Genomic DNA, 24,243 nt, shown 5'->3' with positions numbered 1-24,243 from the left:
CTCCACCCCTTTTCAGTAGCTTTCAAAGCTGTATTACAAAGCACACGCACCTTGGATCAAGTCTGGTATACAAGGTCTCAGTTTAAGAGTAAACAGACTAATTTAATTTACCTTTTATAGAGAAATACCTGTAAAATGCCAGCTGTGTTAAAAGGGTTTGTTTCAATTACTTCAGCTCAACTGCTGCTATTAAAAGAATGCTGATGGTTAACAGTGACCAGCTGTTTAGTGACAGATTACACAACACTGGCACGCCTTACAGCGAGTTCAGTGTATTGCTTTTTACAGGAGGATGTGATAAATCTATTTTATTATTTTTAAGTGAGGAAAAACAGCTTTTATGATGCATACAAGTGGAATGGCATTTAAAAAAAGTTACACAACCATATTTGTACAGCTACCAAAACTATTTCTCTGCGCTCCCTTTCCATCTTTCATTTCTTTATAAAGCATCATGTATCCAGACACTTCAGCCTGGATTTCCTAGTTTCAGCTGTCTTAGATCAGATACTGTATTTCAACATTATGTATGTTGCAAATTCATTTCAATTAAAAAATATATTAAGTCAGCAGATGTCAACAATTGAAATTACTAAAATATGCCAAGACCACTATACCACATCTTGGTACTCAGGAGCATCTAAAATGGTTGATATTCCTCTAGTTACATTTGCAGCTATTTTGTGTTTCATGGTCTTAAATGAACTGCACGTATGCATCATCCTCAATTACAAATAACTTTAAAAAATAGTGTAAAATTTGGACAGAATCGTCTCATTTTGTAGACATCTGCATTCTAAAAGAGTATAATACTGGTATCGGTTTGGACAATATAGAAGAATTATATACTATGGCAGAACAAATGTTGCAAACCCTTGGATATGACAGTCACACAGACATCTAACACAGAACTAGTATGTATAGCTTGGTATGGTGGTGATTTTCTCAGTCTGCTTGTTCAGATCAAGACGTATTTAGAAGTACTCCTGAACTATGAAGAGCTGACTGAATAACAAAAAATTCTGTGCCTACTGTCCTTCCCTTTCCACTCAGTAAATGCAGCACTGTGGTTGCAAACATAAGGATAACAACCTCACGCTTGCTTTATATGAATGCTTCACAAGCAGTGTTTTGAGCATTCCTTACTTCTATCCAAGTAGTAATGCTTCTTAATTGTGAGGAAACCAAGCCAATCAAAAAGGAAAATAAAGAAAATAATCTGGCTAAGCTGAGGAGGTGGAGGCAGGGGGAAGGATTTGGTCAATTTAATATGAGTTTATGAGAAAATAATCAGCTCTCCCTTCAACCTACACGTTTCAGTCTGGATTTGCGAAATGAATTTCAATCAGTTTCACATCAAACACCAAAATATGTACTGTACTGAGACCAGGATACCATGACTTTAAGTACTGTCAGATGTTTACAGAACATGGAAAAAGGAACAGGCCCAACTATTCCATAAAATATCCACTTTCAAACAGGGAGAGGAAGACTTGAAGATATACATTTGACTTGCAGAAGCCTGCGAAATCCCATTAAGGTACAAATTGTAAAACCAAATGAAATGAGGAGTTCCTTGACATGCAACTCTGAAACAGGCATTAAATGCAACCTTATAAATTACATCATTCAGACATTTACGGTCCTGAATTCACTCTTATTGCAATGTGATGCCACTGCTCAATTTACTATTCCACTACACACCTTTTACTCTGCTACATTTATGTTAAACTTCCAACGTGGAAAATAAAACAACACAGTAAATCTGTGGGAACATACTAGAAATGAATAAATTCTAGATCATGACATAGAATGCAAATTTCTATGAAGTGTTATTTTGGCTACTGGTTAGATCTGACTGAAAAGAATACAGTATAGTTCTAGTATAAGTAAAACTAAGGTCTTCAGAGATACAACAAACTTCTACAACTGATAAAAAGGTTATTCTTAAGCTAAAAGACATAGCATTTGTCTTCTGATTTTTATATTACTTAATTTTTATTTTTTTATTTTTTTTTAAATAAGAGTTGCATATTCTCCATTTTATTCAAACAATCAGAGAATAGCTAAGGAGAGCACTGCAAAACCTTAATGAGATATTGAAGGAAAGTTAGCCAACCAAACCCCACACAAAGCTCCTAAACACACACACAAACACATGAGCTGCAAGCCAAGAAACAGATGACTTTCCCAGAAACAAGTCAGGAGAAAAGAAAAGGAAAAGCTAAGAACAGGCACTATAAGGCATACCAGGGAAGGTGATAATACCTGCAACTGATGAAACAACAGAGTAAAGAAATAAATAGATGAGTGCAATAAAAGGCTGATATGGTATTCCTCCAGTAATGACTTCAGGTGTGCACAGCAGCAGCAGGACAGTGGGACATATGTGACTGCACAAGCAGCACATGTACTAGGTCCCGATGAATTACATGTCAATAGACTTGCACGCACTTAAAGAATCTGTGAAACTCAAGAATCTCAAATTTGCTACCTGTCACTCTCACGACAAACCTGCTGCTATCTTTCACCTGATAAGGACATTTCTCAAGAGTGGAACAAGACCACACTTGGAGTGGGATGCCATAAAACTGCCTTCCATGATCAAATTGCAAAAGTGAGAAAGCAGTTCGTTAAAAACAGAAAATATAACTATAATTATAAGCACTTCTAAAAAATACTGGACAGCCTCAGAATTGGTTTGAAAAAATTAGTTTCTTAAAATTAAAACCACTGAGAGAAAAAAACCAAAGTAAAAGAATAACTAACAATCCATTTCTATGAGAAATTTGATTATTATGGCTTCCCAACTGCTGACAGGTATTGGATTGAAAGAGTGCTTGCCTTATCTGCTCGGACTATGCACCCAGAGAAATCTCCAGAGGGTTTCCTTCAGTTCCTGAAGAAATTTATTCCAAGCGTAGGTTTTCACAAGCTCACATAAAATACTCAAAGCATGTCAAAACCATACGAAAATGAATTCAATTACTTTCACATTTTATTCAAACGATAAAGTGATATTTTCATCTCCTCCTCAAGTTGCAGATGAAGAGCTTTAGTTTTATAATTAGCATTCATGAACTTCTAACACCCCACAAACATGCAGCTATCCTTATTTTTCTATTATGAATGCTGTTAAAACACTTTTTTCTCCTCCTATCATTAACACTAGTACTTCAGACATGACAAAGTTCAGTCTCCAGGTAGAAGACAATACCATATGGATTGTGATTTGTTAAGCCCTTACACTCAACAACTTCCAATTAACATTACAGTTCTGTAATTCGGAGACATTCACTTAAAAAAGGAAACAAGCCCAATTTTACTATTTTTTTTTTTAATAGTCACATCCACATTTTTCAGTTCTTCTTAACTACGTGGAAAATTTAACTTTCAAAATTTCTCATTTGAAACAAGTGTTTTAACATCTTAATTGCAAGAGCAAAAGAGCCATTCATTCCTCCAGTGTGACAATTCAGAGCTGACAGTACCTTTTAAATACTTTGCACTTGATATCAAACATCAGAAAATAGAACACAGATTAAAGGAAAAATGCAGTAGAGAGACATTTTAGAGAAACGTAAAGTAAAATTTCTCCTTGTTTATAGGAAAGTCAAGTGATGTGCTCATGCTTTTAGTAAGTTGTTATACTACAGTTGTGGTTTTAACACTCTGCTGACCTGGGATTGTGGTGGTGCTGTTAGAGCTACTGTCATCCACGGGCCCAAAGAAATCAAGGTTCAGAAGAGTGGAACCTCCACTAGCTTGAAATTCAGTGACCGTGTTGGTAGGCAGCCATATAGAAGGTAAGCCAAGGGAGGGGTTTATGTGTAAAAAGGGGTAAGACACACACTTGAACATGCAAGTTATAATTAGTACTCAGTACACAATTTAAAAATTGACATGAAAACAATGCTTACAGTATTAGTTTGTACCTTCTAAAATGTTAACAACTTAATTCAGTGCACATTTCCTCATGTACAATGCAGCAAGGAAATCAACACTAGTAACTTTAAAATAGAAACATTTATTCCAATCTAAAAATGAAAGAGAACCAGCAAGACCCAGAGAGAAAGATGTGATCAACTAAAGGGAAACAATATATGTATCAATTCATCGTTAGGAAATACTGAGTTTCTTCTCCCTTCAATGGTACTTATAGCCGTTCTTTTATTAAGGAGACTTAGCAGGTCCCCAGATAGCAGAGAACCAAGCAATTGATTATGATCATCTTAAAACAATGTGAACATATGTTAATAAGTGCCACTCTTACACCCAGTTCCTCACTGGTGAATTATACTGTTCCCCTTTAGCACTGAAACAGAAATTAAGTCAAGATACATTTTAAAGAAGTTGATCGTTAAAAAGAAAGCATGATGATCTGACTGAAGTAGTAAGACACTAGACAACAACAAGAGGGTCCATCCAGGCTTTCCTTCAGCACCATGATATTGCTATCCAAACTGGTACAACCTACATGTTCTGAAACTTGAGGCAACACCAAAGCAGCAAGAGATGCAATTTCTTTCTGCCTGCTTTTGAACAACGTATGCATTATAAATCAACTGTTCTTAGCAGGCTCCTCTTATAGGTATTGTTTTCTTTTAAGAACTCTAGTCTATCATTTAAACAAATTTCCAAAACTTATTTCCATTGCATAAACTTACATTTCTAAGACTGGAGGTGGCAGCACAATGCTTTTTGCTATTAAAACAGACATAGGTGAAGGGTTCTAAGTAATAATTATACACATTCATAGATAGAAATAACTTTGTAGCTACCTGTTCAATATATTAGGTCTAATTAACTACTGAGTGCAAGCAAAACAGATGATGTCACATTTTTGAAATATAAAAAATTATCTGTAAATCTGAAAACTTCCAGGTCAAGAAGTGCATCTTTCACAAATAGTTTGCAGTTAAAATATTGTGCTTTGAAGTAGCCACTATACACAAGTTTGTCATTCAAAGGATGTCTAAGGAGAGAGTTCATCGGTGAAAAATACTTTTACAAAGGAAAACTCATCACTCTAAAATGTTAGTTTATTCAGGGTTTCATTATAATCAGCAGTTATTCATAATGAAATGTTAATATTGCCACTGTGTCATTAGCATATGGCACAAATCTAAAATCATACTTCACTTGGTATTTTTCAGACTACATAATTCTACATAATTTCTCACATAGCAGCACAGTTAATCAGAAAGAAAGCCTGAATTTCCAAAGTTAGGAATAAGAAATAAATAATATATATATTTATATATGTATATGTGTGTGTATATATTTAAAAAAATAATCAGCAGATAGATGTTTGTCTGAACTTTGTAGTTTTCTTATCTCTAGCTCTGGCGCTAGAGGCTCTACGGAGAGACGTACCATCTAAAGGGTTAGTAAGGCCACTGCTACTCCAGTCAAACTGGACAGGTGGTAGAGATTCCTAGAGTTGAAAAGTCAGAAATCAGATTTTACAGTCAGTTCATGTTATAACAATGCAAAGCAGTTCAAACAACAGATTCTTTAGCATCTAAATACTAAACAGACAACTGAACAAGGAAGCCCCAGCTTTTGAAAGGGGTGTATTTTCATAACACATGCTAAGGATCCAAAGAAGATTTGTTCTTCTATAGGAAGTCTTAGTAAATTCTCAACAGTACAGATTAGGTCACTCAAACAGGATTTTCAAATTAACTAAAACATATCAATTAGATAACCATTAAGGCATAGTTGAACATTAAATTAATATTACTTTCACAAAAGACAAAGCATTCTGCATACAATCGTGTATATGCAATTTAGAGGACAATTTCAGAAAAGGATTATTAGTGAAAGCTGCCTATATACATGCTTTGACCCAATTACAGACAAATCCAGTTATTTACTATAAAATAATGCATGATTGTTTTTGGTGGGTTTTTTTTTTTTTTTTTTTTTTGAGTTTTAATAGACAGAAACCTTACATATGAAGGAGAAACTACTCAAGAACACCCTCATAAGAAAAAAAACACATCACCCTGTGATTTATTATCCCTTTGTGATAAAACCATTTCAATATTTAAATAAATCAGTGGTAAGATGAACGAGTGGAACATGGAACCGACTCCTTCTGTGAGTCTATCCTTGCCTTTCCATTTCCTCTTGTTCAGTCTTTTCGTACGTGCATACACACACGTGAATTAAACAAGCAGCAGGGACCATGTTTTACAAGGAAGGCATGTTTAGCAACTTGCAAGTGCTGTCCTCCTATATTCTCAGAACACAAACCAATAGGATAGTATAATAAATTCCTGAAAAAGTAGATGTTCCTTCTATTGCACCTTTTTGCGCATTTCATTTGTGTTCTCTCCCCAGTGAATTCAACTTCACAAGTTTAATACAACTAACAGAAAAATAACACTTGTGGAAGAAAAGTAATTGAAGTTCACCACAACATTACTGTGAATGCATCGCTAGCTCCCAGGTTTTCAGTGGCACAGATGTGCCTCCTGTTTGCTTTTGTAGAAAGTTGGGCTATTTTCTTTTCAAAACTTAAATTATTCAATACTGAAATAATATTCAGATTCAAGAATCAAGACTGCAGCAACCTGAGCTAGCTTTGTACAATTAAGCTAATTATAAAAGGTTTTTGCTAGGAGATAGGTGATTACAGAAAGAAAAAGGAACTGAAGACTTCTGCATTCACTTGAAGTAAAACCTTGCCTAGAAAAACCTTTCCTACTTAATTACTTAGACTTATTTCCAATACTGTGGAACACAGCTAGAACAACACTCACTCCAAGGAGCCTAAGGAGCTGATGCTACATTTTCTTTTATTTTTTTATTTTTACTTTGCTCTGGTAATGAAATTACTGGCACTGAAATGATTTGGATGGAAAAATCATGTTACCAGTGTAGAAGCTATACTGGAGATTAAGTTATGATCTCTATGATCAGCAGCTTGTATAAAGTTTGTTGCACCTAAAATATATTAGCACTAAAAAGAGGTTGCTTTTTTTTCTTCCCCGCCCTCAATCAAATTAAGAAAGAAATGGATGCCAATATAATTTAGTAGTCTTCTGGAGTGAACAAAATGAACTCAAAGCGAAACAAAGTAGTTTCCTACCAATTTGCAGTTACTGAGGAACACCCACTACATTTCCTGTCAAAAAACTGAGTCAGGATTGATGAGTCCTGATGAGTCCACTACAGTATTGCATAGAAAAGGTGATACCAATGGCTGGCTCAGCTTTTCACTTTTACGATTACATGACTGTCAGACTTGCTAAGCAGAGGGCAAAGAACATGATGAATTCTTCCTAAAATGGATGAAAAAGATATCTGACTCCAAATCAGTAAGTATACTGCATATACTAACTATTCTGTTCCGTGGGATGAAGCCACTCCACTGACTGCAATTGCTTGCAAAAAAGGGGGTGACAAGTAAACCAGACCTCATCTATACAGGATGTTGGCAAGCCCTGGTCCACGCATCAGCAAACAAAGCAGAAGTAGAGGACAGAAACAGAAGCCAATAAACCAGAAAGTTTTCTGTTTCTAATGTCCTTGGCCCTAACAAAACTAACTATTCCGAGGCATCTAAGCTCAATTAAGGGAAACATACTCTGCAAACAGGAATACAAATGCTCTGTCTTTCAGAGTCTGCAAGGTTGCTAGACTACTGTGCTATTAAAATACTGGTTGTGAATACACTTTAAAGAAAAGCACACAATCTAGAAGAATGTTGAGATTCAAAGACAACTGTTCTCGCTCCTCCCTCCATCTTAGATTACAGGACATAGTACAGAAAAAAAATATACTCTTATCTGCCAGAGCATTACTTTGAACGTTAAGAAATTAAGGAAGAGAAAATGAAAATACATGCTCATTTTACTGCATCGTATTTCATTTGGATAAAAGAAAGAGATGTTTTCACACAGTAATTTTAGAATGGCATTAAGTAAGATTTTTTCAACATTCAAAAATCTAAAATGTGTTTGTTTCCATGTCAATGATTAGCCAAGAAAACTAATTCCTCCCTTGCCCCTTCCCCCATCTAAAGGGAAGTACTTTGCTGTCTTAAGGCTGAAGGAAGACTTGTAATACAAACGTAAGACCAATCTTTAAATAGATCCCTTAAATGAGTATCATAAACCTTGTTCTGAAAGTCATGTTTACACAGACATAATTCATACATTTTGTTGTATGTAGTCACTGGCACAATTACAAGAACTTGGAAGTGTTATCTTTCCTCAGACACCACCTTTAAGCAACTTAGCTGCATCTAATAAAAGATGTATGTCCTATATTATCTCTTACCTGCAGATATTTTCTCTCTTACTCCGTCAGAGCTACATATATTCTTGGATCTTTCTCACATGTGTAACTGGAAAGCAGTTCCATGATGGAGTCTTTGGCTGGTGGCCATTATATGGTAGTTTGCATCTGTCATTATTAGAAGCCCTGATGGTCCCTTATGTAATTAAGAGTGTTTTTAAAGACTGTCACCCCACGAGATTTAATTAAGTTTCAATCCCTAATATCCAGAATATGTAAGATACATATTCTGTTACTAGAGATCATGTTATATGCATGCAGATGTGCTGTAATAGGCACCTGCAGAAAAGAATTACTGGTAATTTTCTTCTAGAAAAGACTGAGTCACCGTAGATTTCTATTTCAACGTTCAGCTTAACAAGCAAAACTAAGCAGGCAATAAGCCACACTTATCCTGTATGTTGGGACAAAGTTACTACTCAACTCTGCCAAAGATAGGTATTTCCAAACAGAAAAGAGGATGCTTTGAAACAACAGCAAAAGAGCAAAAATATTTACATAACTTCTTGCAAGAAAGCCAAGAGAATGTGGTAAATAAAATTTAAAATTACACTAACCAGAGAACAGTATCAAACAAAGAAATCGGAGAACATTAAGCCCAGATAACAACAACTTTGACTTCTTTGCACTGACTGAAGACAGTTATGGCCTAGAAGGCCACTTCAGCAGATGCTTGTGAAAAAGAAGAGAAGGGCACGGCACATGTCTGTGGGCTTTCACAGTCAGTGTTTGCCTTTCTGAGCAGGGTTTCTCTCTTAATGGGGCCTTGTATTTCAGGCCAGCGAAGTCTGCAGGACACCGTGCTCTTAGACACAGGTAAAAGCAGTCAGGGGATTATTTCACATTCTGTTCACCACCTTATAGCACAGATGAGCAGAGAAATAAAACCCCAAAAGTCTTGATAAACAACAGATAAAAAAAAGTCTAGACATTACCTTCAAATACAAAATAGAATGAGTCCACAAGTTACTTTTATTAAATAAAATGATGTGATATACCAATCAGTACCTTAACTTCCTTCAGGTATTCATTTGACAAGTCAAAACCTTGTCACTGGAGCTTGAATTGCCCAGAAGATATGCTCACTGTATTTCCATGGCCTAAACAACCCAAATGAGATCTGCTACACGGAATGAAGCCAGAATGTACAGAATTTATATAATAACAAGGGAAAATTATTGCAGCTGATTTACTTCTTTTCTCCTCAGTCATTGATTTCAAATGCTATTTTAATTTTTGTATGCTTTCCTCCATTCATCCATTACCTAAAAAACTAAGGAGGTATCTCTAAGCCTCTACAAATGCTCCTCCCACCTCCACTTACTCATCAACACTTTTTTTTCCAAAATCTTTTTTAATCAGTATCATACACACAGTAGCTAATCTGTATACAAGTCTCATAAATGCTAGGCTGTCAAAGAGAACTTCTCTGCTTTCCAAAGCAAAACACAGAAATCTATTAAGATCTCTTTCCAAAGAGGAAGCCAATATTCTGAAGTTTCTGCATACAAGCGTGACCCATCACCATCATTTGGAAATGGAAGAATTTAGACATTTCACCAAATTAACATGTAATTATTTAGTTAAGCTTAAAGATGCATACAACTGTACCTAAATTACCAGTGTTTCAAATAAGTAATTTTGGGGTCCACTAAAATCACCTGTTATATTTCCAATGCATATTAGGAACATTTGGGTATATTTTCTCAATATCACTAAAATGCAGAATATTCCTAAAACACATCCTGTAGGATGTGAAGCAAACTTATTTTTCCAAAAGCAAGCTAAAACCATCAGGAATTAAGAGAATATAATGCCAAGACAGAATCACGATGTCTGAGACCACAGTTGATTGTCCATGCCCAGAAGCTTAATGTCACTTAACTGCAGCCTCTTAGTGTTCTTAAAGGTTAGTGCTTTAACTCATCTCTTTTCCAAAAGCTTTTTAGTATTTGTCTTTTGTGAAAGAAAATAATTTAAGGTCAGCAATGTAGACAGATACCATGAAAGCTTATTATATGCATTGATGGGTCACAACTATTGAACTGAAATGTACTTGTCAGAGTAGTAAGCTAAGGCACAAGAAAATCAAGTAACTGTGACAAGGAACTGGATAGCCTGCTACAGAAGTATCCAAAAATACAAAACACTCACGACTGAAGGAAAATATGGACTTTGATAAGAAGACGTTCATATTTTCAGCACTCAGCTCAAGGACTGCCAACCAAGAAGTTGGTTTACCTCAGATATACTGCTATCTTAGGCTCTTGCAGCTCTCTACGTTACAGGGTTTAATCTCTCTTTTCCCAGTAAAAACTTGAACTTTGTAATGAGCCAGTGAAATTTTCTAAATCCATTCAAATAAAGAAGTTCGATGTGATTTCTTCAGCTCACAGTGGTTGCAATAATCTTATCTTCTTTTAATACATACTTCAGCTGCTCAGTCCAACTACAGAATTCGTGAGGGTCAGTAGATATAGGAAGTGTCACCAAATACATATTTTATGATAAACAACCTCAGTACTGAGCCCACTGACATACTGCTATCCCACAGCAAAAGAGATTTCTTCACTGTTATAGGCATTTAAGTTAGAGCTCTGCACTACAGCAAAGCAATGAGTGCAAGGAAATCACTACACCCAGAATTAAGGTTAGGCAGATAACTCATTCTGGAATGCCTTCAACCAGAAGTCACAAGTAACCAAATGCTGGGCAGATTCAACAAAACCTGTGCTAAGGAGAGACACAGCTGACTTTCTCTGAATACATGCCAAGCATCATTGTAGAACGTGGAAAAATCAAATGTCTCTGCGTATCTTGCTAGCTAGCTGCCAATCAGGCACGCTACAACACACCACATAAAAGGTCTTCTAATATCAGAATACCAGAAAAACAACAACAACAAAAATACCCACAAAGTTTTGAATTTAGAGGATTCAAAAGCTCACTCCTAAGCCTCTCTGAACTCATTCTGTATCAGGCTCAGACAACAGAAACCAGATAAGTGACTTCGAGCTGTTCCACGGATAATTATTCACAAAAATCTGACACAGAACTCAAATATTGAAAAAAAAATAATCAGGTATTGATATGCTTGTAATGATTGTACCCAGAATCCTTTTTCCAGGCAACTGGGCTGCTTTTTACGTTACTCTAAAAGAGAAAGGAAAAGGAAAAAGAAAAAGCATAAGCAGTATACCTGCAAATACGATAATTTAAAAAAAATAAAAAGTAAAAAACCAAGCACTGTCAAACTATGATAAGTTTTAGATAAAGGAAAGACAGAACATCAGCCAGAGGAAGGACTTTTAAACTAACTAGCTATATACCAGTAGATATCGTCAGGACTCTTAAATTTTGGCCACCAACTGCTGTAGTCTTATCATGGGGACTCCCTTCCAGTCACACATGAAGAGTAGATCCAACAGTATGTCTTCAACCTGATGCAAGGAACACCTGCCTTTGATACAGGAGTCTTTGAAAACTTAATTAAAATATGAAGGAAGAGGCAAGGCATTCCATTACTCCCCTCATTTACTCTTTTGCTCTCTCCCTCTCTCTCTGGTTTTTACCTGGAACTGATCAGATGCACATGTGTTCATCTCTGGTGATACAGGAGGTGTCTGTCCTATGGAAGCTATCTTTTCTGCTGCAGATATTGGTTTCAGAGGTTCCTTGGTAGGCTCAAGCATACCCTAAAAATAAAATAGAAAATCACATGCCTGCATGTATAAATACGCACACATATGTAGATTCCAGGAACTATAGACACTGGAAAGGAGAGCATTCATACGTCAGATGTTTGTTCAGAAGCTAAAGAACTGCTATACAGATAATAACTGATCTTCGATCTTCCTGAATGAAAGTAAGGGCAAAAAAGGTCTATAGATAGACTAAGGTCCACCCCCGGATAGGCACCTCTGAACATGGATGTATGAGAAAATAAAACCACTGCATTTGTTACTAGCATATTCTAAATATTTTCAGGAAATCAGCTATCAAGATTAGTTCTTTCACAAACGTTTCCAAAGCATGTTAGTGGAGCTTGGAACTTCACCACCAACCAACTCTTCCAGAAAGTACAGAAACATTTGAAGTAGTGCAGTAAAATAAAGAATCGAGCTACTTCACTTGCAACATCACCTCTGCCCAACTCATGTGCTTAAATATACAAACCACTTAGGAGATAATTCATCAGCAACAACAATCCATTGCAAAAAAGTAAAATTGCATGTCACGTTTAAACAGTTGCATGAAGAAAACAGCAGTTGTTCTGAGATGCGTTATCTCCTGGTTTAATAGAATACCATCCCTACATCCAAAGAAGTGCACGAGCTGACCTTGATATGTCAGAAAACAACTGCTCTAGGAATTAACTACAGAAATCACTCTAGGAAATTAACCTATGGATTAAATTATACTAAGCCAAAGAAAACTAATCCTTTTATATTCAATTTGTGAATGACCATATTAAAAAGAACATATACACACTCTTTTTCTGAAAAGCTACACAAATATACATACATAAAATATATAGGCAGTACTACACAAACTAGCAAAAAAGGTAAATCTTATCTTCTGAATAATTGTTCTGTTACTGAAATGCCAAGCAAGAACTGCAGAGTATTGACTTAAGTGAAAACATCTGATTCTACTACAGCAGGTTACTTGGCTTTCCTTCACAGTCTACACAAATGTAAATTACACTTGCTATTTTTACTTAACACTAGGGGCAATACAACAACACTTTCCATATAATGTGAGTTCTATGCCTAAACAGTCTATTGGCTTGGGAGCAGAGTTTAGAGGCAGGAAGGGAAGAGAAAAGGGAAGAAGTGGAAAAGGTAGAAAAAGAAGAAAAACATATTTTAGAATAATTGGAATTCTTAGGAACTGCAGACTCTATCCCTGCAGAATTTATTTATTTAATTTTATATACACATCTGTATGTGGTCCCCTATCAACACATACGTGGGTCCCTCATTAATATGCCAGTAACACTGCAAAGCATTACTATGCCTCTCTTTTGATCTGGGGACATTAAGATGCAATCAAGTAATTAACAAACAGTCTCACAGAGAAACAGCTGCATGAAGAGGAATGCTTCAGAGAGTTGGGAAAATTTCCTACACCCACTAAATGGAATACCGTAGCTACCTACCCATTCTTAACCTTTCTTTAAAGCATCTGGTCTTGGTGCCATAGCTTCTCACAACTGCTGCTCTGAATTGACATCTTGATTTATTGTGATGTTCATTCATTATTTCTAACTACTATTTAACCATCTAGCTTCCTGCATCAAGTTTCAACTGACATTTTTACATTTCCACCTTGTATTTAATAGTTAAAAATAAGAACTTTTAATTGCCATTTACACATTAGTATACCACTTTATTCAATTTTTCTTTTTATAAAATGCTTAGACTAGCTAGCTTACCATGTTAGATAGTCTGCTTTATGAAGTGAGTAAATCAATATTTTTTTCATTTAAAATATTAAAATACATGCTTGCATGCATCACAAAAATTGTGTATTTAATTATTCTTTTGTACAATTTCAACTTATGCCTAAAGCATAACTGAACTTACAGACCTCTTGATCATACTTTGTGCTTAGTGCTATTTAATGTATTTGACTATATAGTGCTGTGGCAACTCTAAAAAAAACAAAACACCAAGAAAGCTTACCAGTCCTGCTGCATACATGGGTACTATGACAGGTTGTTTCTTGTTGCCTGTAAAGAGCTGATAAAACAAGAAAATTTTCTTGAGGTTTTGCCATGCTGTTTTAGCAATTATAATACAGTTTCAAACTTATAGGAGACTAGTGTAAGAGAACAGACATTATGTTAAACACAATGGTTAAAGTAAATAAAACTTTTAATATTAACAGGAAGCATAAGAACTTGAAGTCATAAGACAGTATGTCATGAAAAGCCATGTTTAGTGCAGCTATACAATTAAGAGGCAAGTATTCATACAGAACCACTTTAATTTAATAGTACATTCAAAGCAGGTCTGTTATTTCAAAAGCTTTATTGACAGACTCACAATATTTCTTGTGTCGATTCCCAAGGAGCACAAAAGCTTTTTGTTGCTGTGGGAGCCACCCCACTGGTATCGCAGTCCATGTGCATCGTGGATATCCTGCAGCTCTGTCCACACATCCATCAGTTCCCTACACAACCCATCATAAATTGAATGTCACCAACAGGAACAGCACTTCACCAGCTTTCAACTTTGACTGTCATTTTTAATACAAGTATCTTAATGTACCAAAGCTGCTCAGTGTTCTCAAAACAATTATATTTCAGACTTCTAATTGGAAAATGATGTCCACAGCTGGCAGAACAAGGCCTACTTAGACTTCACCATCATACAAATAAACACAGCAATTTACAGCAAGCGTAACTAATAGGATATCTTCTTATTAACACAGAGACATCACTTAGAAGAGATGCTGGTGACTAAGTGAAATACCCCTGGTATAGTGTAATCACAGAAAACAACCATACCGCTGGATGGCTAATCTTACTCAATACTATTTCGATATAATAAATGGAAACAACTCATTTTGAATTACTACTGTATGTTTTAAGTTCCCACAGAAGACATATTCCTAATTCATTTCAAATAAGTTGCATTAGCAGTTTCTTACCCAGTATTTGCTAAGGTCTCCTCTGTTGCTGTCTGCTTTTCACCCACTTCCAGTAAATGATTCAAGGAAATTATCTCTTTTTCAATTTCAAGAACAGGCATGGAAGGAAAACAGATTTCAAATATTCGTTCCAGACGACATAACAACGTTGTCTATATCAAAGAGAAAGATATTTATATGGACTTTTGTTAACTGTTCTTAAGAAAACTAGTCTGAAACTATAAATTTATGACAGAAATCTATTGGTAGCTGATGCAGAGCTTTGCTTACCTCAAGCTAGAGAGCTGCTAGTGAACCACATGACTTTGTTACCATCAAATACAGGCTATTAGCTACTGAGAAAGGGTCTTATCCTCTCTACGATGAGCTCTTACAGAAGAGTTTAGAACAGATTTTACTACAGTTACTCTTTGTTATAAATTAGCAAAAAAAATACATGCAAAAAGTATTAAGCTATATTTACTTAAGATACATGAAAGTCTCCAATTCTATGCACTCTAAGAGTTTTATTGAACACAGTTTTGGTACTGAGTGCTATCTGAAATGCAAATCAGAAAACAGATATCATTTCATTTAAAATCAGTGCCCTTCAATCCAAACTTGATACATAACGCGGATTCAGAAGACAGTCTCACTTGTTATAAGAAGTATGTAGTTGAAAGCCTCACAAAATTTAGCTTGAAAATAACGACCAAGAACATTTATAAGGCAAAGACTGCACCCTTCCTAAAAATCTATTAGTATCAATGATTTGGATGTAGAAAAACTATAATTCTCAGCTTCATTTGCTATCATACATAGAATTCATCATGAGATAAATTCTTCAGGAAAACAGAAAACAACAGAAGAATACCCAACATTGTTCATTTCTCACCTCCAAACCTATTACTATGCTTTTACAGATTTGAAGTTGTTTAATTTAAAAATAATAATAATAATAATAATAATCACTTCTCTCCCAGCAGTTTTCCTTTCCTTGTGTTCGCAGTTCAGACGGTTGATGCTGAATGCTGCAATCTTGCAGGGCCTAAAAACCAACTTTGGGAACATTTCTGTCCTAGCCAAATAACTTTAAACAAACAGCAAACAAATCACCCCCATCAAAAAAGCTCATTAAGTTGTATTTCAGCTGAGCAGGAAGCCAGCTAGAAAGCAACATGATTTGCACAATGTACTTGTAACAGTAGTTGCAACTGCGTCTTGACATCACCATCATTTCAGTGCCCATTTGGAGGACGGAAGCTACAGGATACAAGGAAGACAAACTGCTCCCAGCTCAAGAAGCATCTTCCCTGCACTACTCACCACCACTTCCATGACCACTCCAGTCGTGTGGGATAAGGCCTCAGAATTATAAAGAGCATGAAATGGTACTAATGATTTCCAAGCATTTTAATTCCACAGGGTGCATTGGAGAATGCTCAAGCACATACCACCATGGGCCTTGACAGCTGGATTTAATGTTGAAAACAAACAGACAAAAATCTCCCAAAAAATACAATTAAAAAAGCTCCCTTTTTTTTTCAGCCAGCATAGTAAGCCTTTTTCTTTTCAAGTTCTTCCCTTAAATTTCTCCCTTCTCAGTTGCATTTTGATATAGCCACAGAGTTTGAAGTTCAATACAGCTGTGTGAACTGTCTCAGACAGCAGATGGAGCACTAAAACAGCACATGTTTTTTCCAGCCCTGTTCTACCAGTTAGAAACAGGTAACCAGTAATCTCTTGCCATTTAAGAAAAAACACCATTTCCAATGTATGCTCCTAAAATGAACCCTAAGCCTCTTCTTTAACATGCTTATTTTTAACAGAATAACATGAATCTCTCTTCTAGCTAAGAGGCAAGCTTGGCATCTCCCTCTCTTGTTCACGCTCACCTGGAGCTCCTCAACAGGCACCTCTGTGATAATCTGCTGCCCTGTACAGAGGGCAGCACCCAGCAGCTCCAATGCACGCTGTTCTGCTGGGGATGTGGAAGAGAAGCAGAGGAGGCAGCAATCCCACGACCATCCGTCCTTCAGCACGTGCCAGCAGAGCTGTGCCTGCAGAGCCCTCCCGTGGAGACACAGCATATTCCAGCAGTAGTGCTACATTCACATATACAAACCTCAGACTGAGGTCTTCTTTTACAACTGAACTTATTTAAGGTTCAGAGATGGAAGGGTTGCAGTAGGAAGTTATATATTTTAACTAGATCGACCAATACAGCTGGGACACACATTTAGGCACACAGAACATCAGCTTCACAGTGACCATCTACAGCATTTCCCATCAGAATTTTTATTTTATTTCCCTCATCTCGCCTCAATTCAGCAAACCACTGACCACATACAGCAACAAACAATTCAGATGCAAAGATTAAACAATCAGAACATCATGATTCTTTGTGCTGCAGTAAGATGAGGACTCAGGAATCTGTTCTCCCTATGCAGCTCCTAACCACAGAAAGCAGAACAGTTAACTTGCTTACCACATCATCAGTTTTTGTACCACATATACATGCCTGACATACAGGAACAGCCAGCAGATCAGTTATAAGACATTTGCAAAGCATTATTTCAAAATGCCACTATTACCATATTATCGAATGATCTGAATTACACAGCATTCCTGACTCATTTTTTTCCCCCTCCTCTTCATTATCCCACTGGTATTTTCTGACTGTAGTGAGTCACGTTCCATGGTGTAGCATTTTCCTTTTAAGTTTCATGCCTTAATCATGCCTTAATGCCCATCCACTTTGGCCATACAGTATGAGTCACATTCCCTGTTACAATACCAGTAGACCGTTCTCATTTATTGATCAAAGACACTAATTTAGTATAACTAAACATCATTCTGGATTCTATCTCAATGTTTCAGCATACAAAAACATGCTCTACTTTAATTATAAAAAATAACTGTCTTCAATGCGTCAGTTGCTATTAATGTACATGAATGGGTGAAGTTCCTTTCATTTAATAATACAGCAGAAACACATATTCCTAGAGACAGGGAAGAGTCAGAAGAAAGGCACTGTATCATGGCAATAGCAAGGCATCAGGATTCTTGAAAAGGATGGCTATTTGAGAACATATTAGTGACCAAGAACACACTTAGATAATGAAAGAATTAAGAGAAAGTCTCCATGAACGAACTCAGAACTCAATTTCAAATTTGAGCTCAAAAATTGTGCCAAAATTTCAAGCACAGTTTAATTATAGTATTCTCTGCACTTCCCTTCATCTTATCCTAAGTCTCCAGAAGTACTTAGCCCTTACTTATATATAGTAGAGAAGAACTGTTTCCATAGCAAACCAGAATAATTACTTCTACGTGTGCAAATAGACAGAGGGATGGGTATACATACACACATCTCCAGCAGTGGCAGTGTCCTTCAAGGAAGCTTTCCTTCTAATCATTAAGGAAATACTATACTTTGAGGAAACTTCTAACTTCCAGTACCTGCACACCATACCACTAACTAACTCCCAGAATATGCCTTCTTTGCTAGGGAAAGAGCACTCTCACTAGGCTTATATAATCATACTCTTGAAAGAAAAAACTTTCTTCCACTTTCTGAGGTACTGAAATATTTGATACTTGAGAATTCTGCACTGCAGTTTGACAGGAATCATTCTTACAGGCACCTAAAGGTGTAAATGAAGGCCAGAGCTGCCATTCTGAAAATTAACTGTGATTCCCCAGTGACAAATTCAAAACTCCACAGTTTCTGTGACTGCACAAAAGTTCTTGAGAAATATATAAGACATTTGGTAGTCAACACCTGAGACAATCAAAATATCACAGACATAACAGACTTTCAAGTGAGAGCTATAGCTACAGGGTTCGAACTTATCTTCCATGCTGTGTAAACAGAAGAAATAAGATCCAGACCTCTGAGCTGGAAGACCAAAGTACGTGGTTTACAGAATTTGTTTTTCCTCTCCATCACAAGACTACAGAACCAATGCATTCCTTCCACACGCTAAGGCTAACCTGACCACAGAGCAGCCTAAATGCCCCCAGCTCTCTGTACGTGAACTCAGCAGTGATGACAGCTCACTGCCACTCTTCAGAGCTGTGCAAAGAAGTAGTGCTGCAGTTTGCTGTGAAGACAATATATTTGGGTTATGCTAGATAAACAGTCAACACGAATCAAAGCTTTCACCACACAACTACTTTAATACCTCCCCGGGTGAAGTGTCACATTTATTTCTCTAATGTGCAGGATCTGCTTAGCAAACAGAGCACCTTCACAGAGCAGCAGGAGAAGAGCTGCAGGCATAAAAAGTCCTGAGCCAAGAGAAGCAGAGCTTACAGAGAACAATAGCTTAACTTCTTGTGATTCCAAGGAGGTGGCTATTCCCTCTCTCTACTCCCCTTGAGAAGTACTTACATTTAAGACAATGCCAGAAATTTCTTAAAAGGTAAAAACCAAAAGGAATTATATTCATTACATTATATTTACCTTCATGTAGTACTACAGATAATTTATAACACAAATAGAGGTCCTAAGCTAAGATTTACAAGCCAGCATGAGAATGCTACTTAGTTATTCAATCAAGAATATTGCCACAGGAGCTAAACAAACAAACAAACCACTCTGAAAACTCACCAACAAAACAGTAAATTGTTACTATAATAAGAGTTACAAGAGTGGCAGTTCTAAATAACCCCCCTAAAAACATATTTAATCAGCAACTATAAAGCTCCTATCCTGGCTGCAAAGCAAATCTAAAATGTTAGTGGCCTTGAGAAAAAAAAGTCTTCTCAGCTCTTTTCCTGTTTGATGCAAGAGCTGTACACCATGGGGAAGTTAAGTGTAGATACGTGCATCTGTCTTCCTTCTCTGGCTGAAAGGCTCACCCCTCTCCCTCAGCTGAGGAATGTAGCAAGTCTGGCATTTTCCATGAATGTAGAAAAAAGCTGAACGGTTCTCTTACTAGAGTGCATAAAACTTACTCCTTATTTCAGTCAGCCTTGCTATTCTGATCCAGTGGCAGTGTACTAATTTTGCAACCAGGTTTGGAGTTGCCCTGAAGTTACTTTTTTCCAAGAGGATGTCTCTTCACTCACTGGCCAAGACAAAGTAATTTCAACGTGACAGCAATCCAAAGTTTTCTTCATCTTGAAGTACACTTGTGGCTTAGTAACCGTACATCGCCCACATTGATCAACATGAAGAAGAAGAGTTCCAGCACAAAGGTTCTCAAACCTCGTTTTAAGGGCTGTTTCCGTTCCTCTTTATTCCAGATTTGTTAACTCTCAGCTGAATCAGGGAAGACTTTCAGTCTTCCAACCAAACCATTGCTCATCTCCTCCTCCTCTAGAAATGTTTATATTCCTTGAACATAGCTGTGCAGTCATTTCTCCCACCCCCGTGACTACTGTAGGTAAAAACTGTTCTTGTGCTTTGCTTAATCCTATATATATATATAGATATATATACACACACACACACTTAACACAGAACTTAACACTGCAGAATAACCCCCTCAGCTGACTAATGCTCAGCACTATCTCATGCAAGAAGCTGCACTGTGAGCTTTATGTTCCTTGTAAACACATGCTAATGGTCATATAAAGGAGATTAATGCATGTAGTACAGTATAGGTTTGCTCAAAACTTGTTAGATCAACCAATTCACCCACAACTACATCCTAAATCAGTTTTAACAAACTCAAAAGCAGGCCTATACTAAACTCAAGCCTGCAGCTATACTGGAACAAACTACTATATATCTTCAGCTGAAGAAAAACACCATGTGATTAAGGTACACAGTAATATTAAGATGGCTTCAAACAACAGACTAATATCTGTTCTCCAGCCTCAGAAGCTGGAATCTAATGGATTACATATCATTCCTATAATTTTAACTGAATGTGATAAACTCATTTGCCCAGAGAGGCTGTGGATGCCCCACCTCTGGAGGTGTTTAAGGCCAGGCTGGATGGAGCCCTGGGCAAACTGGTCTAATATTTGATCTAGCAGCTGGCAACCCTTCCTGTGGCAGGGGAATAGGAACTTGATGATTCTTGAGATCCCCTCCAACCTAAGCCACTCTATGATTCTATACCACTACCTCACACTACGGGACAGAAGAGTCCAGTGTATTACATATAACATATTTCCAATCATATGGAGGCTCCTGAGACCCTTTAAGACCAAAGGAGAAAAAACGAAATGATCCTTTTGCCACTAGAAGTTTCTATATTAGGTTGTTTTTGTGACCTTTTCCCCTCACTTCCTTCTTTTATATTCTATATTTTATGAGGAAAAACTAGGTTAATTAGCTGAATTCAAGCAAAGTCTACTTTATTAATTAAACATTATTCAAAATCTACAGTTTTAAAACAGCTTGCCTAACGTGCACCTTATTATCAGAAAACACAACATTTTGCACTGTCCTTCATATCCAGACTAAAAGCAATGCATAAACAGAAACGAAAATACATGGAGACAAATGATGAGGGAACTTCAGCTACTGGTAAACTCCTTTCATTTGCTCTCTGGACGGATGAACACCGTTGTGAACATCACTTCCACACTTATACAGTAATGTTGCTAATTGAGTATACTTTTAAGTTTTCTGCTTTTGCAAAGAACTATGTCATTCTGTTCATACACCGTTTAGCACTATTACACTACCACACCACAGCCAGTCTTTTAGCCTCAGCATTACAGATTATGCATATACAGTATCTTGTAAATGATCCCAGTTCACCTTCAGCATATGCCAAAGTTTCAATTTTCACATCTCAGGTGTCTAGCACATGCACTATTTCTCTGCCTTAGCAAGTACTTCAAAACGGCTCTGTTTTGTGGTTTGACCTCAATAACATCTTTTAACCATAAGAAAAACTAAACTCAGATTTTGATCACTTTTCTAGTATTCTGCACTTCAAGTACTGGGGCTACTTGTTGACTCATGTTGACTCAATCAATCCCAATAGCTAGAACACACAAGGCAGCGTTCCTAGTTGCAAAGTACCAAACTGCAGCTCCTTGGATGAAAAACAGAATTACTAAAGATCAAAACAGAGCATTCGTTAACACAGGCAGATTTGGAAAAGTCTTTTGAACACCTAAAGTGCTTGCAGAACACAAAATGTGTAACTACTGTTTTTAAGAGTTAATGGACAAATAGTGTAGCAACTAAGATTTGTTGCAAGGCTGAGGTAACTGTTGCATCACAGAAAACTCACCCAGCTCAACTTCCTCTGCAGCTTGCTAGAGCAAGTCGATAAGCTCTCGTTTGTACTTCCTCACTTGAAGGAAGGATATAATATCACTTTATAACCAGTCTCAGCTGACCGAAGTATAAATAGAATCATAGAATGGCCTGGGTTGAAAAGGGCTTTAAAAATCATACAGTTTCAACTCCCCTGCCATGAGCAGGCCTGCCAACCACTAGACCAGGCTGCCCAGAGGAAGAATGGAAAAAAATCCTTATCTGGTTTACAAAGCAACCAAACTCCTGTATGACTTTATGACAGCCCACCCAAGAGCTCCCACTGCAGCTGAGCTTGTTCGTTGCTAACATAGATGTGGGGAAGGGAAAAAACATGACAGAATCTCTAAAGATGCCTCTCTTATAAGCATCAACATTCAGAAGTGTTTTCAAGTGAAACTCCATCATAAAACTATGCAAAACTGCAAGAAAAAAAATAAATGTTGGAAACTTTCTGATTAGTTCTTGAAAGCACGATTTAGCAGAATACTGGATAATTTACTAGAATAAACTCCCCACCCTTTGTCAGATTCTGAACAACTTATTTCAAGTGGAAACAGGAACAAGTTAGATTGCACTAATGACGCGAGCACTCTACAATTTCATAGGTGAATGAACAACAGAGTAGGTAACAATAGGTTTGAGCTTTTGTCTTGAGAACGGGACCTCCTCACTCAGGTAGCCTCCTGCAATGAGGAAGGTTTTGCACAGACACAAAAATCCATCTGCAGGTTCATTTTAGACCCTTTTTTAGCTTCGCAATCTCAATCTGAAATCAGTTCAGTTCAGTTAGTCACTGAACAAAACAGGAAGCAGGAAGCGTCAGGAGCCAAGGGTCATACCTTTTAAAGTGAGAAGAACTCAAGAATAAGCCCTAAAAGCTCTGTTTTACTTGCTTATGCTTGCAAAGCTCTGGTTGTCACAGCCTTCCTCTGAAAAACCATTTTGTCTGTCATTGGTAAGAAACGTAAAGAGAGAGGGCTGTCACCAAGTCCACAGGAGATCCTGCAAGAAGGGACTTACCTCATTTTCTTGTGTTGTCAGAGAAGTTCCAGAACTTTTAGATACTTATTATCAACAGCCCTTTACTGCTGGTGCTGCTACACATTTCAGAAAGAGAACATATTCTAAACTACTCACCTGGAATGACTTGATTAAAAAAAAAATAATAATCAAGAATCAGAATTTTAAAGCCAAATTGGTTTAAATTTTATATAAGGTAGTATTAAATCCTTATAAAAATGTATCTAAGAATGAACAGGCACAGATCTCCAAGATTACAAGTGAAGAGACCTAAGAAGGAATTAATACACATTTAGCAGCTAAGGGAGAAGACCTAGGAGGTAAAAAACAATCCTATTTTACTCCTGGATACAGCAGCATCTTCAAGAAGTTATTGATCCATTATTTGCAGTGTTGTTATGATGTGGAGCTTACCGTAATTGACACAGAGATTCCCAGGAGCTGGAATACTAGGGACAGAACTCAAGAGGCCATATTTTATGATCATGTCACTGACTATTTCGAAACAAATAGCAACAGCGTTTCCCTACAAAGTCAGATACCTGCTGATCGTGCTCTCTAAGCAAATGAGCGCAACTATTAACAAATTGAATCATCATTTTTAATCAGATAGTTGAAAACACAATCCAGAATGGTGCTGGAAAAAGTTGGGAACTGGTTGCCCCAGCTTTCAGACACTTATTTTATGCCTGTTTAATGAGAAGAAAACAGAGAACTCCCCCCCAAAAAGCCATAAACTATGAAGCAAAGGAAGAACTATCACAGGCTCTGAAATGCTTATGATGGCTTATTACTTTGATCAGTTCATATAAGGACTACATATAATTTTCAGTACAAATGCATACAAATTTCGACAGACCCTGCTCTTTTTTTCCTGCAGGAAGTAATAGTGCAGAAGATAAAAGAAGTAAATGCAGTGTACTATTTCATACCAGCCTTTCTCACCAACCAAATTAAATCCCTCCCACAAGACAAACAAGGACTATCCAAACATCTCTTATACACAGAAGCAGGAACTAGGAAGAGCTTTATGCAGAAAAGCA

At 36.9% G+C, this 24,243-nt stretch overlaps 1 protein-coding gene across 5 annotated transcripts in view; it reads right to left on the bottom strand.

Moving 5' to 3' along the window:
* AFTPH (aftiphilin) overlaps positions 1-24,243 on the bottom strand; it is a 44,057-nt gene that overhangs the window by 6,468 nt on the left and 13,346 nt on the right. For 3 of the 5 annotated variants that reach the window (XM_046939642.1, XM_419346.7, XM_004940206.5), the window contains 6 exons: positions 14,968-15,119; positions 14,361-14,487; positions 13,998-14,054; positions 11,883-12,005; positions 5,377-5,437; positions 3,681-3,764 (listed from right to left, as the gene is read on the bottom strand). In XM_046939642.1, coding sequence (XP_046795598.1) covers positions 3,681-3,764; positions 5,377-5,437; positions 11,883-12,005; positions 13,998-14,054; positions 14,361-14,487; positions 14,968-15,119 — 604 coding nt within the window. The remainder of the gene's footprint in view (positions 1-3,680; positions 3,765-5,376; positions 5,438-11,882; positions 12,006-13,997; positions 14,055-14,360; positions 14,488-14,967; positions 15,120-24,243) is intronic. The other 2 variants (XM_004940207.5, XM_040697715.2) reach the window with 1 other exon arrangement.

This window comes from Gallus gallus, chromosome 3 (assembly GCF_016699485.2).
Source record: "Gallus gallus isolate bGalGal1 chromosome 3, bGalGal1.mat.broiler.GRCg7b, whole genome shotgun sequence".
Classification (NCBI taxonomy): Eukaryota; Metazoa; Chordata; class Aves; order Galliformes; family Phasianidae; genus Gallus; species Gallus gallus.
The sequence above is the reverse complement of the archived record's forward strand: the minus strand, read 5'-3'. Positions and strand labels throughout refer to the sequence as shown.